Source organism: Centroberyx affinis, unplaced genomic scaffold (genome assembly GCF_046629955.1).
Source record: "Centroberyx affinis isolate AG114_WGS23_722 - 3 ecotype Tasmania unplaced genomic scaffold, CSIRO-AGI_Caff_v1 ptg009722l_1, whole genome shotgun sequence".
In the NCBI taxonomy this organism is placed as follows: Eukaryota; Metazoa; Chordata; class Actinopteri; order Beryciformes; family Berycidae; genus Centroberyx; species Centroberyx affinis.
Window position 1 is genome coordinate 356375 of NW_027284623.1, and position 18384 is coordinate 374758.

Here is an 18384-nt window from a genome sequence, read left to right on the forward strand (position 1 = left end):
TTTTCATCAGCAAAAAGAATAGAAAGAAATAATAATAAAATAAACATGACAGCAAATATAGCTCTAGGATTTGTCTGTGTGGTTAGTGAGTTGAGAAAACCTCACAGCTTGTCCTCACTAAACCCAGACGATAGAATTGAAACAGAGTAGACATGCCCAAAGAACTTCCAGCACAGGGAGGAGTTATAGTTGGATCAACAAAGCAGAATGTTTTGAACTGCTGCTGGACTGGGAATTTAATCAATAGAAATCAAACTAAATTCGCATTCATAAAAATAAAATGATTTCCTCTTCTCTTCTTTGTGTCTCAAAGTATATGTTGCCACATGGCGCCATACTTCTCGAATTAGCCAAGGTTCAGAGGTCTTGCGACTGAGACGAGACCAGCCTCAGCCCCGCCGCCCCCCATTTCTCCCTCTACTCCAAAATACATTTAGCTTGTTTTCTTCTCCTTGCTTTGAAAATAGAGAGAATCTCAAACAGTTGAATCATCCATTATTCAGCAGCTACCTATCCACTTTCCCTTCTCACTCTGGTCATATTCAAGTTAAAAGGGATGGGACTTTAAAGAGGAGGGACGGGGAGTTGGAATCTCAGGCATGAAAACTGTCAGGTGGCTTTGAGGAGGAGAGGTAGGGGAAGAGATGGGGAAAAGGAGAGTGAGACAGATGAGCGGACAGACAGACTGCGAGGATGAGAGAGACTGTGTGAAGGGGAGAGGTGTTGAGCGCTACAAAGGCTGACCTGAGAGGGTCAGACAGTGTGATCAGCCTCAGATCTGCCTCAAATTGTCTCTGTCTGTGCACGGTAACCAACAGGAGGAGAAAGAGGGAGATAGAGGATGCAGGATATGAGAGAAAGATGAGAGCAAGACAAACTGAGAGAGAGCTACAGTACGTTGGGAGGGAGGCAGGCAGGAATAAGTCGCCCACTGAGTTTCATCAGTTTTTAATAATACAACAAGTTGATGTCATTAATGGAGGCCTGTTTGGCTGAGACTGCCTGCAATGTGTCCAGTCAGATAGGCCGGGCCAGTTAAATATCCTGCTTGCCAGCAGTGCAGCAAGTACAAGGCGGTGAGGATGAAAAAGAAAAGAAAAGAAAAGAAAAAAGGAAATCAATACTCTGGGTGAACTTTTGCTAAACTAACTCCAAAAGATAACCTAAAGTACCACAAAGTTCAAAGTGGAGCACATTTGTTTGGCCGGAAGTTTGCCACAAATAAATGAAATCAAAAAATTGATTTTGCCTAGAACCATGTGCCCCATCTCTTTCTCTCCTCTCCCACTCTCTGTCTCTGTCTTTTTTTCTCTCTCTCTTTCTCTCCCTGTCTCTCTGTAATCCATTTCCAACCCAGCACATTAAAAATTAACCCAGCAAAAAGATCCAAAAACTGCAGACCCTAGCAATTGGGTCATTCATATAACCCAGCAACTTTCAGGGTAGCTAAGGCTAAGTCATCCACTGATAGCAGGAATAAGTATAGCAACCAAATCTCTGCATAGAGGACATCTAACAGCTTCATACTCATCAACATTATGAATTTTTGCAACTTCCCCACAGGAATAATTTCATCTCGAGGTTTGTCACACTTATACACACATAGCTTTGCATTCTGCTGATGCTGCTTGTTGATAGTGAATCAATTTTTGTGTCAAAATAGCATCAAACTGCCATTGGTCAAAAGTGACAGGAGTCCCTTTTACTTGACCTGTACAAAACAGAGCAGAACGCTATCGGGTTTCTTGAAGCCCCTAATTTACCAAAGCACCACCCAGTACAGGACAGGGCCATGTGACTGGCTACTGGTTGAGGTAGCGTGGCAACACGGGCTGTCACAGAGAAAGTTTCAAGGATACGAGTTTTGTGGGTTTTTCATGTGTCACAGCACTTTTTAATGTCACATTGCAGCACGAAAACAAGCTGAGTCACATCGTCTCCTCCGTTTGTTTCCCTTTTTGTTCTCTGTCCTTCTGGGATGAGAGGGGGGCTGATTACAGACCAATCAGATGTGTAGATTTGTTTCTCATTTCCAGCAGCTGAGTAAAGGCGTGCCAAACGTGGAGAGAGAGAGAGAGAGAGAGGGAGAGAGGGAGAGAGGCTTCAGTCACACAGTCACTATGCCAGGAAATAATTAAAACAATCCTAAAGGATGCCAAGAGGAACAGGGAGAGAGGGACGCTGTGCTGTGAAGCACAAATAAATTGCTTTTCTTCATGTTAATTACAGGGTTATGATTTTCAACTGATGCAAAGAGGTGCTATTTTGTGCCTTATTATGATAATAAATTTTGTGTTGTGTGCCATGTTACTCAGGCATGCTAATTTATGGAAATGATGTTACGCCAACTGGTGCTGTCCTCATTCAGTCGGTGTGCATGTGTGCACATACGTACAGGTACATGACTGTTTGCCTGCTCGCTGCATGCAAGGGAGTGTCCTTGCATAGTCCCCTCTGCTCCTGCCAAATATTGACAATGCAAACCTTCCTTTTTCATCCTTGATTTTCCTCCGCTCTCCGGCGCTCTCCGCTGACTGTTACTCTTAACTCGGCTCACGGCGCCTCTTTGTTCCCCGTACTCGGCGGACCTTCCGCAGTGGCTGAGTGGCGTTGGCAGAGAGCCTCCACTAGACTTTCACCGAGTACCTGGCTCAGTGCAAACAGCAGTCGACGGGCCAAAAAGAGAGTGAAGAGCGCTTTATTTCATCTTAACCTATGAGTGATGTGTCCACCTTGAGGATTTTCGGAGCGTCTGCAAAAAGATGAATCGAAAGTTAAGTCGGATCCATATTGAAACACGTCATTTCTGCCCAGGTGTAGCGGACTGAAGCGAGGGTGGGATACCGCATCGGTAGCTCAAAAGAGGAGACAGCCAGAGCAAACAGACAGGCAGTCTTCTCTGATGCTGCCACCCGCGGTGACATGCGTGGTGGATATCAAAGTGAGGGGAAGAAAAGTGAAGACGCTTTCATCACTCTCCACAGACAGAATCATCTCTCTCGGTCTGTCTTTCTGTCTGTCTGTCTCTCTCCAACACGCCCCCATTCTCTCTCTAATTCACTCAAACAGCATCACCTCCAAGTTTGGCTGAGAATCTTGGCTTGTTGCTTGTTGCGTAACCCATCGACAATCAAAGCCATCCACGCACTCACTAATGTACACTGCAAACTCTATATGTGTTCCCGCAGACAAATCTCCATATGTTAAGGCCAGGCTTTGACAGGAGATGGCTTTCTAAGGAGGACTCCAGATGGATGGAAAGAGGAAAGAGTTTGAACCACACACTAATGACAAACCCTCCTGCCTTATGAAGTTGACAGCTACTCCCGATTACCAGTCACTGTCTCCAGCCCTCAGATATCCACATACATCGGAACACGTTCACCGTTTTGCAGTTGCACATACACATTCTTCGCACACGTACACAACGACAAACAAAGAAACCTCGACCGAGTCTCCGCGACAGATGATTGATGCGACATGCACCTACGTTTGCTTTTCCCCCTCCTCAGCACTGTCACATTTATTTCCCCCGTACAGACCTGCTGCACCGTGCTGATACAGAGCAGAAATATGAACAGGTGTGACGTGGGTAATTTGTCCACATGGCCCGGAGCAGTGCTGGGCAAAAACTGGGCAGCTCAGCTGGGTTTAAAGTTGAAATCCAGCCCAGAGCGGCTGACCAAGGTCTTTGTAGCCGACCACAAAGGGAGTCGCTGATTTTTCAAGCACAATGGCATCAAAGCCAAATGTTCTCCCGCCTTCCTTCCTCTCCCTCTCTCACTCTCTCTGTCAGAAAAAAAAAAAAAAAAGTGACAGAATTTTCAATCCGCCTCAAAGTGTGTTATCGCAGATCAAAAGGAATGCAAATGATTTTTGCCCCTGTCTTGTATTACGGTTAACATCAGCTGGCGGGCCCGCTTTAACTCCGCGACGTGCACTCGAAGTGAGACGCGCTCCTTGTTTCCACTCCTCCTCCTCCTCTCCGCCGTGGCGGTGGGAGGGCCCATCGAGGGCCCCGTGCCAGCCGGCCCAACGACACGGCACCTCGCGTGACGCACCGAGAGACGAAACAGAGCCGAGAGGAGTCGCAGATAGAGAGCGGGGAGAACTCGTTTTCATTACACACTTATTCACACTCGCGGTCTCACGCATCCCCCGTCTTATCACCGTCCTCGATCCCTCTCCTTATCTCGCTCTCCCTGCTCCCTGCTCTCCCCCCCCCCCCCCCCCTCTTTCTTTCCCTCCTTCTCCCGCTTTGCTAGCTGTGAATTTGGATGGAGTGTACGGTCGTTACGGCCAAACACAGTCTGCTCAACCTCTGTACTATTACAGCGTGTCTTTTGATTGATGTTCTCATATCTATTGCTCACACACACTCAGCAGCTCTCTGATAGAAACAGACTATTAGCATTGGCTCGGTGCCGTCTCCTCTCCCTCTCTCTCTCTCTCTATCTCTCTCTCTCTCTCTCTCTCTCTCTCTCTCTCTCTCTCGCTCGCTCTCTCTCTCTCTCAGTAAGTTAGACTCCAATCACTGGCAGATCTTGCTGGCAGGAGAGAGAGAGAGAGAGAGAGAGAGACACACACAGAGAGAAAGAGAGAGAGTGTGAGAGAGACAGATAAAGAGAGTAAGATGGAGGGAGAGCCAGCAGAGACTGAGGACACAGAAAGAAGGAGAGAGACAGACAGAGTGAGAGAGAGAGGGGGGGAGGAGTGAGAGAAAAGCATAAGTTTTCCCGTGATATGCTGTCATTGCCCTACAACTTATGAGCGTATGCGTGTACACTTGTCTAAGTTGCAGTGCACTGCAGAAAACTGAAAGTAGGGAACACTGACACTTTAAATCAATACCAGGCTCTTTGCATGGGGCTGCTGGTGTGTGTGTGTGTGTGTGTGTGGTGAGAGAGAGAGAGAGAGAGAGGGGGGGGGGGGGAGGGGGGAGGGGGGGGGGAGACACGGAGAGAGAGCTACATTAACCCAAGTGTTGCACAAATTGATTCAATTTCATATTACAATTTCATATCAGCAGAAAATGGCCGGTTTATTTCACCCTATATCAACCGCCAAACAGAGCAGAGGCATATAACCTTTTCCCCTCTTTATCTACCTGTACTTACGGTCATTTAAAATATTCAAATGATATGCATATCCCTTGGTCTCAGACAGTTTGCTGCTGAATCATTGTGCTCTACGGCCCCGCGGAAACAGCTGGGAAACGTGCGTTGCGCCGGTGCCGTGTGACACTGATCTTTGTCTCATTATGCATCGGCATCCACTCCACACTGCTGCGCATTTTAATCAGCTAAACAGTAGTGGAGTGAAGAGCTGCCAGGCTTTCTAGTGCCCCTGCCTGGGCATGTATTCATTAAGTACGTTAGAACAGCGGCTCTCGACAGTTTTGCTCACGAACTTCCGAAAATGAAGTGATGCCCCTACACAGGCGCAAACACAGGGCGATGAACTCGGTCACCCAAAAAAACTAAAAACAAAGGATGATTCACATTTTCATACTGTTTCACTTGGTCATTGAGGCGAGCCTTAAAGCAAAATATTATTATTATGTTTTTTGCAAGGATGAAAAGTGCAAAAGTAAACGCATAAGCGTTGCAATATTCTTTGCTAGCCGCTCCCCTGGGGGCGGCGGGGGGCGGCAGGGCGGGGGTCCCGACCCCGAGGTTGAGAACCACTGCTTCGCTAGTTGAAACCAATTTACCTCTTAAGAGATAGCGAAGTCAATATAGCCGCGTGACCCAACCAGTCATCCCGGATTGTTATGGCTGTTCTGTGAAACTTAATGATGCACGCGCGGAGAGGGAGGTGAGGGCATGAATATCTATCACGCCCCTGGACACCCACACAGGCTTGACACAGCATAAAAGCCAAACTGGCTTGGCTTTAAGGGAGAGATGGATGAGTTCAGTGGCAGCGAGGGGAGCTTCATGCGAACTCTAACCGGATCTATAGCGGTGGATGTCGGGACGGGGGAGTTTGCGTGTGTGTGTGTGTGTGTGTGTGTGTGTGTTTCCGTGTATGTGTGTTTGTCTCCCACCGTGCAGCTTTAACTTGCAGCAGTTGTTATTCCCACCTTCTTCCTCGAAAAGAAGGAACAAAGAAATGGAAGAAAGGCAGGAATGATTGAAAGTCCAACACTGAGTGGGTGGGCAGTCAGATGAAGTAGTGGCATTTTAGAATGCCACTACTTCATCCACACACTGTGCTGTCTCACTGATATGTGTAATATAAATGTGTAATATAAATCAAATACAGAGCAATAACTCCTGAGAGGGTGTTACTTTTCTGTGATTATGGGCATGACAGTGATGCAATAGGTAGCATCAGCATTACTAAACACCCCTAACTGCCGTGAAGACAGCACCCATGGGTTTTTAACAGTGGCTACTAATAGTGTACTGTCTGAAAAGTGTACTACAAAGCAGTGTATGTACATAAGAATTAAAATAGGATTTGCTACACTGCAAGAGATGGCATAGCAACAAATTGGTAGTTAATCTCAGCATGGTTGGAACATGTTTTGGGCCAGTCAGACTGCTTGGTTGAAACTACCATTTTATAATATCACATATGTAATCCAGTCATAATCCAGGTCTGCTGTTATACTTGAAGACATGAGACAAGTCTATTGTGATTAATAAACAAAACCAGATTGATCATAAACCTTCCACCTAATTGTTCCTACTGTTCGCCCAGCAAACCTAAGTGCATTCAATTTAGAAACTGCAGCAGACAACCAAGCAATATCCTCAGGAAGAGTCTACTTAGGAAAGAAGTGTCAGCAACACATCGTAGTTAAGTGAAAGCAAACGAGAGCAATAATCAGCATTTATGCAAAGACCTTTCCTTTATAGCTCCCACTTTTCAGCTTTTATCTTCCCTCTAAATTAGCTCTCAGCATTCTCTCTCTCATTCTCTCTGTGTTTCTCTCTAACACCTGCTATTGACACACACTCACACAGTATACTGTATATGCCACCATTTTGCCCCTGATGTAACGTGATTGTAACCGGATGCCAAGCCTCATCCTCCCAAGACATCCCGCTGAGTTTCTGGGGAGACTGTGGAACAGAAGTCTTAGATCAGAGCTGGAAAGACCTCATCCGTCTCAACACATCCACACGGGCGACAGAGAAGCTCTCCTCCTAGATAAAAACTTCTGAATTAGCTGTCAGCATAAATTATTTCCATTCTCATTATTTATTGGTCAAGACCTTCTTTTTGCTCTTTCCTTCCTTCACACCAGGTTTTTTGTTCCGTCCGTATGGCATTGAATTTCAATTTCCTGCACTTTTGTTTTTCTTACTCTACTGTATCTTTGCAAATAAGTGCATGCAGAACAAATGGCCAAAGAGTCAAATGGCCGCCCCTCTAGTGAATCGCTTGTTTTTCAAAAACCTTGCAAATGCAGTTTTCACAAATCATTGCATTCCTGCCTCGAAAAGCAGATTGTAGCAACTTTTTATACGACTCGTAATTTTCACCGGTCTTTTGTTTTTTTTCCACCAAATTAACACTGAAAGGATTGCGAATGGCCTCACGTTTTTCAGAGAAACTTATGTAAAAAAAAAATAAAAACAAGACAGAAAAAACTCGGTGTAGGCTGGTATTGTATTATTTCTGCAGCCCTGGATAACCTCTAATGAGACACCTTGACAGGGAGACAGATGCACCGGCCTTCTGCCAGCCCCGACCGGGCTCCTCTGTGTCCTCTTACAGCTAAGGGCAGTCCCTTACCAAAACACACACACACACACACCACTACACCCCACCCCTGACTGGGCTCTGATGTCATCTATAGCAGCTCAGAGTAGTCCCTAAGGGTGTAGCTATGGCAGTCCAGTGGAAAGAGCAATATTATGGCCTGTTCTCTCTAACATTGGGGTCACAGTGTGTGCCTCGCAACACGGCACTTTCTGCCATTCAAGCAAAAATCGGGGCAAATCACCTTGCTATCTTGAGAATTATTCTACAGCGCAAGCAGAAAGTACTACGGGCCACTTTTGCTTGAAGTTGTGTGTGTTTTACTGCGTGTGTGTGTGTGTGGGTGTGTGTGCGCAGCCAAATTAGCACGTGCGCTTTATCGCTGTGTTTGTGCGCTGTCTCTTTTGTTGAATGATCTGTTTGGGCCTACTCTGGTTTTGGAGATAAACACGAATATCCAGATATGAATATTCCTAATGGCTTTTTAATGTCTTTCTAATTTGCCCTTTAAAGGGCTCTAATGGACTGTCCCCGTGTTTGTACAGAGAGGAGGAACGGTGGATCTGAGTCATTTAGCGGTTGCCATTGAGCCCGCAGTAGAGTAGACAGCGGCATTAGACTTTATGGATTCAGAACTTCTACTGTAGGGAGGAACATAATACCCTGATATTTCACTTCTAAGTCCGCCTAACTGGATTGTATTTTGCTGTCAGCTCTTACAAACCCTCCTGTCTCCAAAAGGTTCCCAGGGTTTGAGCGCTAGAATGGATCGGCGCTTTTAGGTGGAATGAAAATGAACAGTCAAGGAAAGATGTTATGAATACTGACTGGCGGGGTCGCTTTGCTGTATTTCAGACTTCAATCCCTGGTTAACGGAGAGGGATTTTCACTTTACTCGGAGAGAAGTATCAGGGCAGAGTATGTCGATAATGTATTGCACAGCAGATGTTTTGAAGGTGTTTTTCTTTTCTTTTTTTTCTGTGATTTATTAAAAAGCGGTTTGTCTACAGCCACAGCTCTATAACACTAATACAAACATATACGTACATATATGACATACACTACACTGTAGATATACTTAGACATAGACATAACTATACATATTGCGCATAAAATATATCAGCAAAATAGAATGTCTGTATGACTTAAATCAACGTTATCAGCAAATAAGTGATTGTTGCACTGAAACGTAAAATAGTACTGGATAAAGGCTGTATAATATTTATGATGTGTCTTGAACAGTGGGGCAACAATATGTCATTACTTTGTGTTTGAGAGCATATGTGCTGCAAGCTGCAAATGTGTGCGTGTGTGTGTCTCAGGGTTCGGTGATGACTAAGGGCTGATATAACACAGAGATCACAGTGTGTGTCTGATAGTGTAGCCAGTGATGGGAGGAGTGGGACATATGGAGGTTAATAGCCTGTGAGAATGGCTCTGTTGCACTGAAGGGGCCGGCCTTATGAATCATCAGAGTATGTGTGCATTTGCGTGTGTGTGTGTGTGCTTGTGTATGTGTGTGTGTTTGTGTGTAAATTATATATTTTCACTGATATTTATGTCATTTGTAAAGAGCAGCATCGAATTAGGTCTATATATGTGTGTGTGTGTGTGTGTGTGTGTGAGATAAAGAGAGTGTGTGCCCTACATTGAAATCTGCATTATCTTTACTCCAGCGTTCTCAGTGCCTTGCCTCCTTCGTTACAGTAAAACATATGTGGGGGTTAACAATAGTCATTGGCAGAGAAAGTGTGTGTGTGTGTGTGTGTGTGTGTCTGTGTGTGTGTGTGAGCGAGAGAAAGGGGAGAGGTGCAAGCAGAGGTTGATTACAAAGCCATTTCCCAAGGCTTTGTTGCGCTCTGTTAGCTGAAGAGCTCGGTTTCAAAGACAATTTGTTTACCGCTGAGCACTTTGGTGATGTGTGGCCTTGTGTTGAAAGCAGTCTGTGGTCGTGTGTGTGTGAGAGAGCGAGAGATGGAGAGAGAGAGGAGAGAGAGAGACAGAGAGAGAGAGAGTTATCTGTTTGTGTGCACATGTTGTTCTGTAAGGAAACCCACAAACATTGTTCATTTCCCTTCCACCAAGTGTGTGCATAGATGTGTGTGTGTGTGTGTGTGTTCATGCAGGTGTGTGTGTGTCTTAGAGCACCTGAGCTCCTAAGTCAGTCATTTGTGACATTAACACAGATGCAAGCCCCTTCCAATCACCATCTACTAGCCATCAGCGGCCGGCTGAGTGGCCACATTAGTGGGGTCGCGATCCGCGCTGCAGCTCGTTTCCAAGGCGATGCCAGCTTGGCCGTTACCCCCCCCTGGGTTTTTGGAGTGTTCATCCATCATCTTCAGACCTCAGTCCTGCAATGACCGCTGCTGCAGGCACGCACGCACACACAGACACACACACACACACACAGAGGCACATGCACACTAAACATTCATGCACACACACTTTAAATACACCCAAACCATCCAGTGTCCCACTTTGGCTGATGAAACCTCATCCAACTGCAGTCCACCACTGCTGCATCGTTTTGCAATATCACATTTGCTGTATCCTTCAAAGAGACAGTGACGCTCATCTCACAAAAGGAAATATTTTATCTGTCTGCCATGACTGGCTGCTGTCCAGTGAAGAACAGCCTCTCCTCAGACACGGCATGAAAACACGGGTTTCTAACTCACCTGAAGGAAACTCGCCCACTGCCAATTTAAAACAGCTGCATGTGCAATATTGCAGTGGTTCCTCAAGGTAACTCAAAGAGCTGCCTCTCTTTGTAAGGGCTGACTGAAAGTGCCGCTGATTGATGTCTTTTCAGAAGCTGTGTACCACTCAGTCGAAAAATATTGACCTGTGAAGCCTTGTATTTCCAATTTTTCCCTTTCATTTAATTGACAGCTGACCTTGCTGCACATGTTTCTTGTTTCAAGATGTTGTCGGCGTCCTGTAGAAACGTTCTTTCCAAAAACTCAATTCCCGAGCAGTCTGAAAATGCAAGTTGATTTTGCCTCTGTATTTTGACATTTCACAATGCAGTATCAATGGTTTGATTTGGTCCCACGGGGCAGGAGAGGCTGTGTGCTTGGAAAATTGCAAAGACTATTTTTCTGCAAGATACAGACAGACAGTGTGTAGTTGATGCTCCGGTGCTTACATGTTTAAAGCTCATTACTGAATGGTGTGACTATGGTTGACAGTTTTTTTTTCTCTTTCTCACAGGTACGCTATCCTGCGAGACCCGGCAGGCTGGCTGAGCGTGAACCCAGTCAGGGGAACTGTCAACACTTCAGCCCCGCTGGACCGCGAGTCACCATATGTTCATGACAACAAATACACTGCTGTCTTCATCGCTACAGATAATGGTGAGTTTGACACATTTTAAAGAAATAAACTGCAACATTTTCAAAGAAATAAATCTGTTTTAAGTATGTCTGGTTTTCTACTTTCTAAGGCCGACTGATATAACACAACAGTGATTCAACCTAAACCCAGTTCATGAAAGCTTTTACATTTGCTGTACCAAACACTCAGTGTCAGTTAGGTCTTTCTAAGAAAAAAATCCTTGGTGATGCGTTTCTAGCAGCAGCAACAGCGGTTTATTTGGAATAAATAGAAGAACTGGGTAGTTATCGTGAGCAGTGATAGCCACCATGGCTGAACAGACAAAGAGAAGAGCGCCACCTGCAGAAACTCAAACTGCATCAACAGAAAATCCAAGGAAGAAGACGTCACAGTACTGGACACACTGTTTGATTGACAGGTGATTTCTGGGAAGTGCAGTGCAGAAACACCACAGCAATGAGCGCTTAGCACCAAAGATATAAAGTTGTATAAACTATTCAAGGGGTTTCAATAGTGACAAAGACACTAATACAGAAGAAGGCTGAAGAAGTCTCCCCACTGTTCGATTCACTATTTTAGCACTGATTAGCATTTTAAATAGAACTCCTCTTGGGTGATGAGTGTCAGTGCAGCAGCTTTGCAGCAAGCGTGTAAAAAGTAGGACTTCTTCCATTTGCGCAGCACAGGTGCGCTCTTTGAAAGGACTCACCCTGTCTGTTCGTCTCACCTGGCCACGGTGAAACTGTCACTATCCCGCGGACAGTGAGACGGCCTTTAGTGGCGCTGTCGGCGTCAGACCATATCGCACCATATGGCCGCATGGTACGGAGCTGCCACTGGGAGCCACGCTGAGGCACTGATGAAAGCAACGAGTGTCCCAGTGTCTCCGTCTCTCTCTCTGTCTCCCTCTCTCTCTCTCTCTTTCTCCCTACCTATCTATCTATCTGGTCTCCTGCGCTCAGGGTGATTCTGACAGATCCATTAGAGAGCCTGTGAGATTCTATTAGTAGGCAGCAGAATAGCGTCGTTGTGCCGGGGAGTGCGGCAGCCCTAGAAAGATGAGCGCTCGGAAGAGGAGTAAGGATGTGGGTAGGAGGAGGAGGAGGAGGAGGCGGGAGGGGAGACGAAGAAGGGGAAGGAAGGAACACGGAGATAAAGGGGAAGTGGGAAGGAGAGGAAGGGGGAGGATTATAAGTGGAGAAAGTAAGAATAGTATTGGAGCCAGAGGAGGAGGGAGAATGAGGAGGGAGGGTAAGGCGATAAAGCTTGATGTTATTTTAAACTTTTTGAATATACTGTTTTCTGCACTGTTATGCATCTCACTCTTATACAGTAGTCCATTGTATTGTGCATGTGTGTACACATGTGTATATATGTACATATGTGTATATGTCTAAGTGAAGGGGAATCAAATGTATCTGGGTCCATGCTGCTGCTGGACCACAATTCCATAAGAAATTAACTTTATTAACCACCAGTACCATAAAAATCCCTGCACTCACACCTTTAATGACCTGTTCTGGCTGTGTGTGAGCTTGCATGTGTGTGTTTGTGCATGCGTGTGTGTCTGAAACATGAGCAGAATACTGATATCTCCTTGACCTCTGCCTCGCCTCTGTTGCTGAGCGCTCTGTCATTGCCAGGCCAAATTTGCTCCTTCCCCGCAGCGATCTGTGCAATGATTGTATGACAACCCACCTATGTAGACTACTAACAGGATATCGATTGACCCTAACATCTTCATCTTTATCTTTACGTGGAGAACTCAGGTGAATACCGCCCCGCGCCCGAGAGTGGGAGGGGGCGGGGTGGTATTCAGCGAGGGGGTAAAAAGGAGAAGCGCAGGAGATAAGTGCCTGTGCATGAAGGAAAATGGGAAAAAATATTCTGAAATAGGAGAATATAGATTGGACGAAATAGATAGGAAGGGAGAGAGAGCAAGAGTGGGGTCTTTAACAGCATCGCATTCCAGAATGTATCCAGGTGTAATTCATCTTATTTCATCACATCTGATATTAAAAATGTATCTCCTCTATCGACCATGAAATCAGATTCTCACCTGTTCGAGAATATGGCTTCCTCAAAATGCAAATACACTGGCTGTAACCTTTGGGCTCGTCATGTATGAGAGCAGAGAGGTGACTGCCGGGTTGACAGTGTGGCAGTGGGACCGCAATTATTTCTTATTACACCCATCTCGTTTCTCAATCCAACATTTTCTCCTTTGCCAGGGTAAAGAATCATAGGCCAGTCCCGCGGCCAGTTTAAGCCTACTTGACCTTGAGTGCTAGCTTGAAATGGGCGTATACTCTTGGTAAATCTTTTGCATGGTTAGCAGCAGATTGACTGTAGCTCCTGGTTAACAGCATGAGGGCAGGTCAGCTAGGGCGGCCCTCCAGGCTAGCAGCACAGATGGTGAAAGATGGAGTTAATATACTGCAGGGAGCGAAGCCAGGACCGAGGATGAGAGGCAGAGACGATACACAGAAGGAGGACAGACACGAGAGAAGAAGAAGAGGGAGGGATTGAGATGTTGATTGGATTGGAGAGGAGAGAAGAAAAGAGAAGAGGGGCGATTAAGAGATGATCTCTGGAGGCAATGAGATGTTCATGTTGATGTCTAGGTCAAAGGTCATCCCAGCTGGACAATCATACAGCCGTATGAGTCTCTAGTCAGGAGGTTACAGTCTGTTGCCATAGCAATCAACTGCACTTGCAGGAGAGGCAGACAGAGCCATTTGTCACTCCACGATGTGTGAAGTTGTAGATTTGCATGGCTTGTGTGTGTGGACGTGCGTGCGCGCACCTCCACATCTGTCAGTGTCTGCGCGGCGCTATTGTACACACACACACACACACACACACACACACAATTTCTCCCTCCCTTCAGGTCTTTCTATTTCAGAGTTAATGACTGAAAAGCCGCAACCCAGTTTTGCCTCGGCAGCGGCACCTGCCAGGCCGGCGGAGCGGAGCGATATTGTTTGAGGAGATATTGTTCCAACCTGAGCAGAGGGCTTGACGGGCTGTTTATATAAACTCTCATCAGTCGCTGCTGGTTTTGCACGCCAACAGATTCTCTTCTGCTCTCTGATTCCCCACCGGGACGCCAGCTGTTACCCCCCCCCCCCTCCCTCCTCCTATCTTACACCCTTCTCCTTTCCTTCGCATTCGGGTTGTGTGTATATTCAGTGCCTGCGTGCGTCTCTGTGTGCGCTGATGTTCGGTGTGAGCGGACGCGCGTGTGTTCGTCCCGGCTTAACGTCTTTGTCCTGGTGCTATTCAGCGTCTCTCTGGCCTGCCCCAGTGTATCCAGGCTCTGCTGTGTGTTGTGGTTGAATGTTTTCTCCTGCTCCTCATTTAAATGTTAAACCGCCTCCTGGTGGGAGCCATTTGTCATTTGGAAGCATGAATACATTATCAAAGGCCCGGTCGCCCGAAAACACGTCGGCACCACACACATACTCACACACACACACACACACACACACACACGCATGCACACGCAGTCGTCGCTCTCTACTGCAACCAAACCTGCTATTAGAAACTCTTAAGATCTGCATGAAAGAGCCAAGCAATGTTTGCTTTGAACACACAGACGAGAAAAGGAGAGACCTCCATTCAGACACAGACTTAAGGGGCTGCAGTGTGTGTGTGTGTGTGTGTGTTTGTGTGTGTTGCTGTCTGTCTGTCTATATCACAGTGAGGCAACCTCCACACAGTTGAAGAGGGAGCACCTGGTTAGAATGCACAGCTTTCTTAATTACAGGAATATTAAGTATCACACACACACATACACACACACACACACACACTGAGACGGAGCAGTGTGATAGGTCTCAGTATTCATCACAGTCAGATCACATCCACTCTGGTTTAAATCAGAAGCAGGAGGCAGAAGGAGGGAAGTGATGCTGAATTCTAATGGGTCACAGAAGGAAACTCTTTGGCGCTTGGGTGGATGTAAAACTAAATAGGATTGTGCTTGTGTGCGTCTATGAGAATGTGTGTGTGTGTGTGTGTGTGTGTGTGTGTGTGTGTGTATCTGTCCATCTCTCTGTGACAGGTCTGCATAATAGGTTCATCATCTCTTCTCTAAAAAGAGAGAGAAAGACTGACAGTGGTATTCCGCTGTCAGTAGCCGCGATACCCTCTGTGTGTGCGTGCGTCTGTGTGTGTGTGTTTCTGTGTGTGTGTGTGTGTGTGTGTGTGTGTGTGTGTGTGTGTGAGCGCGCCTTTGTCTGCGCGTCTCTGCGTGTGTCCGTCTCTGTGTGTGATGTCTGCCACCGCGCTGCCTCATTGCCATACTAAGTGCTGGGAACCAGTGCACCGCTCATTGCCGTAATGGGCTGAGTAATTTCCCTGTTTCGGGGGCCGGCCCTGATACACTGATTTCACCGCTAAGTGTCTGTCATGTCTCCGGCACACAGCGAGGCAGGCTGGCAGGGCTAAATGCAGATAGATAGACTCATGTAGTGTCTTTAGCCGGCTGCCTCCAACTACAGCCTGGAAATAATAATGCATTACGAGTCAGCGTGTCAGCCCACTGCGCTCTATTGGGGACCCTCAGGCCAAGACAGGGGAGTTATGGAAGAAATGGAAATAGAATAGAATCGCATAGACTGGAACAGAACACTAGTCTTGTACATTTTTGAATATGAATGTGAGTCGTAACGGAGTGCTGAGTCTTTGGTTCTCCATCTGGCTTTTAACTGGATAATGTAATTCCACTAAAGGCCTTGATTTAATTATTGATGAATCAACGTTTGACTAATGTGGGATTTGGGACTGGCCTGTTAACAGATAGAGGCACGCTGAATGCGAGCAATCAGCCGTGACTGCCCCCGCTATAACTTGTCGGCGTGTTTGCGAGGCATCTATTATACTAGAGCCTTGAGACCTGCAGCTAAAGAGCAGCCTGCGTCTTAACAGGGAGGTAGAGGTGGGCGGGGGGAAGGCTGGTGTCCATCAAGAGAAGAAAGGCAGGTAGGGAAAGCGAGACGAGCTCATAAGAGACCGATGGGGAGGAATGGGTGAAAATTAGAAAATGACAATGAAGTGAAGGGGAAACGTGGGACGGAGAGAAGAGAGTGAGGGAGGCTGTGTGAGTGAGAGGGACAGAGAGACAAAAAAAAAAAAAAAAGAGCAGCATGTGATTTCCTCCTCCTCCTCCTCCTCCTCCTCTTCAGCTCTCACTGTCCGTCTCCATCTCTCTCCGTCAGTCCCTTTATGGAGACAGCCAGAGAGGTGAGCAGGTTAACTACCTTGCAGAAATGTGTTCCTGCCCAGCCAATCAATTATGACCCTGAGTCATAGGCAGGCAAAGGGGTGACGCAGGCGTGGGGTAGGGTGGGGTGGGGTGGGGGGGTAGCGGGAGGCGAGGCGTCCTGACCCGGGATAATGGCGGTGTAATGGGATATGCTCCGGAAAGCGCAGGAGATCACAGCCCCGATGCCGTCTTGCCGTCTGTTCTCTCCCCTGTCTCGCCGCGCTGCCTCATTAACCCCAAGCATACACTGATACACTGTGTCCTCTCTCTCTCTCTCTCTCTCTCTCTCTCTCTCTCTCTCTCTCTCTCCCTCTCTCCCTCTCCTTCCTCCCTTTCCCCTCTTTCATCCCCACCCCTCAAAGAACCTCTTGGGGAAATCAACATCTTGTCAACAGGCTCGTGTTCACGTCCGTGATTAAAGTGTTACCTTTGGTGCTAAGTTTGCCGAGAGAGGAAACTTTGCGTCGTTGGCTTGTTCCTCTTATCGGGCGCCGTCTCGCTTTGTGTCCTTGGAATACCGATTCATCTCGGAGATCAGTTACCGCTGCGACTGGCACATTAAAACAAACGCGCCTCTGCCCACTTGGGCTGAAGGCGAGAGAGAGAGAGAGAGGGGAGAGAGAGAGAGGAGAGGGAGCTCGCTGAGTGCAGGGATATCAGGCTAATTATTTTACAAAATACAGAAAATAAGGGCTATTTGGTGAACGAGTGCTTTCTTTAATGATGTGTGATGTAAGATTTAAAAAGTCAGAGTGCTGCCCCCCTCTCTCCCCCCCCCTCCTCCTCCAGCGCTAGAGGATTTTTTCAACCGGTGCTCCCTCCGTCTGTGGATATGAACGGCTTTAAATGTGTGTTCTCTGGGTCTGGTTATGATGACCCGGCTCCAAATGAGAGCAGCGGATGTGCAGAGATGGAGAGGAGAGATAGATAATGAAAGATGGATGGTGTGTGTGTGTGTGTGTGTGTGTGTGTGTGTGTGTCTGTGCCATAGGATGGGGGAGGAGAGGGGGGTTGTTCAATTACACAGCCTCACAGTTTCTTTGTTCCTGTAAAGGCCACCACAATTAGCGCCTGGAACTACAGCACTAGAATCAGCGGGGATACGCTCAGTTATATCTGTGATATTCCCCCTCCTCCTGTGCACACGCACACCCACACGCCCACATACGTACATGCACACACATACGCACACACACACACACACACACACACACACACGCTCCCATCTGACAACACGCTGGTCTGATCATCATCTCTCTGACATTAGTGAAGCTACAGCCAATGTGAAAGCCAACAGTGAAAACCAGAAAGTGCATTTCTCTTCCAAGTTCATAAATGGCTGTTTATGTACCGTAGAAACTTAAATAAAAACCAGTATTGTTTGACTTCGCTTTCTGTTTGATTTGGTTGTGCTTTAATGGAAAAGTATGTTATAATCCAAAATTGTATCCAGAATTTGCAGACAACTTTTGCAGAATCATCAAACTATTTCTGTTTTTGAAAAGAATTTAGATTTGTAGCTCTGATTGAAGAACAAGACAACAACAACAAAATGAAAGTAAGACTAGGTAAACAGATAAAAAGTGCTTTTTGATCATTTCACATCCATTGTTCCAAGTTGTGAGTAGCTTGAGCGCTGTGAGCGGTTAACAAACTGACTTAGTCTTCGAGCAGCTTATCAGGGTAAAAAATCCTGCATCAGAGTTTTTCCTCAGGGAGCGGCCCAATCTGAGAAATCTCCCAAGGAAGACAATTTTGGTGTTTAATTAGTACAAAAAAAATCTTGCTGTGTAAGCCCACTCTAAGCCATATCAATACCCTCCTCCTCCAATCACTTGATATAATAGCCAGCAACTGATAACCCAAACTCTATTCTGAAAGTAATTTGCCAGACTAGCAGTGCTGCACCTGTCCCCTGCACCACTTTCCTCCCCGAAGTCATCTCTCTTAATGACTTTCGCCTATTGTAATTGGCTCTGGCTGGTTTCATTTACAGCGCTGATCAGCCAATCAGATTAGCGGCGTGTGATGTGATAGTGTTTGCTGAAGCCCCGAGGAGG

General features: G+C 46.6%; 1 protein-coding gene across 1 annotated transcript in view; it reads left to right on the top strand.

Annotated features, from left to right (window-relative positions):
* Window positions 1–18384, top strand: part of cdh13 (cadherin 13, H-cadherin (heart)) — a gene marked incomplete at its 3' end in the record, with an annotated part of 286073 nt that overhangs the window by 255775 nt on the left and 11914 nt on the right. The window contains exon 12 of the mRNA XM_071514707.1: window positions 10933–11075. Within this exon, the coding sequence (XP_071370808.1) occupies window positions 10933–11075 (143 nt within the window). The remainder of the gene's footprint in view (window positions 1–10932; window positions 11076–18384) is intronic.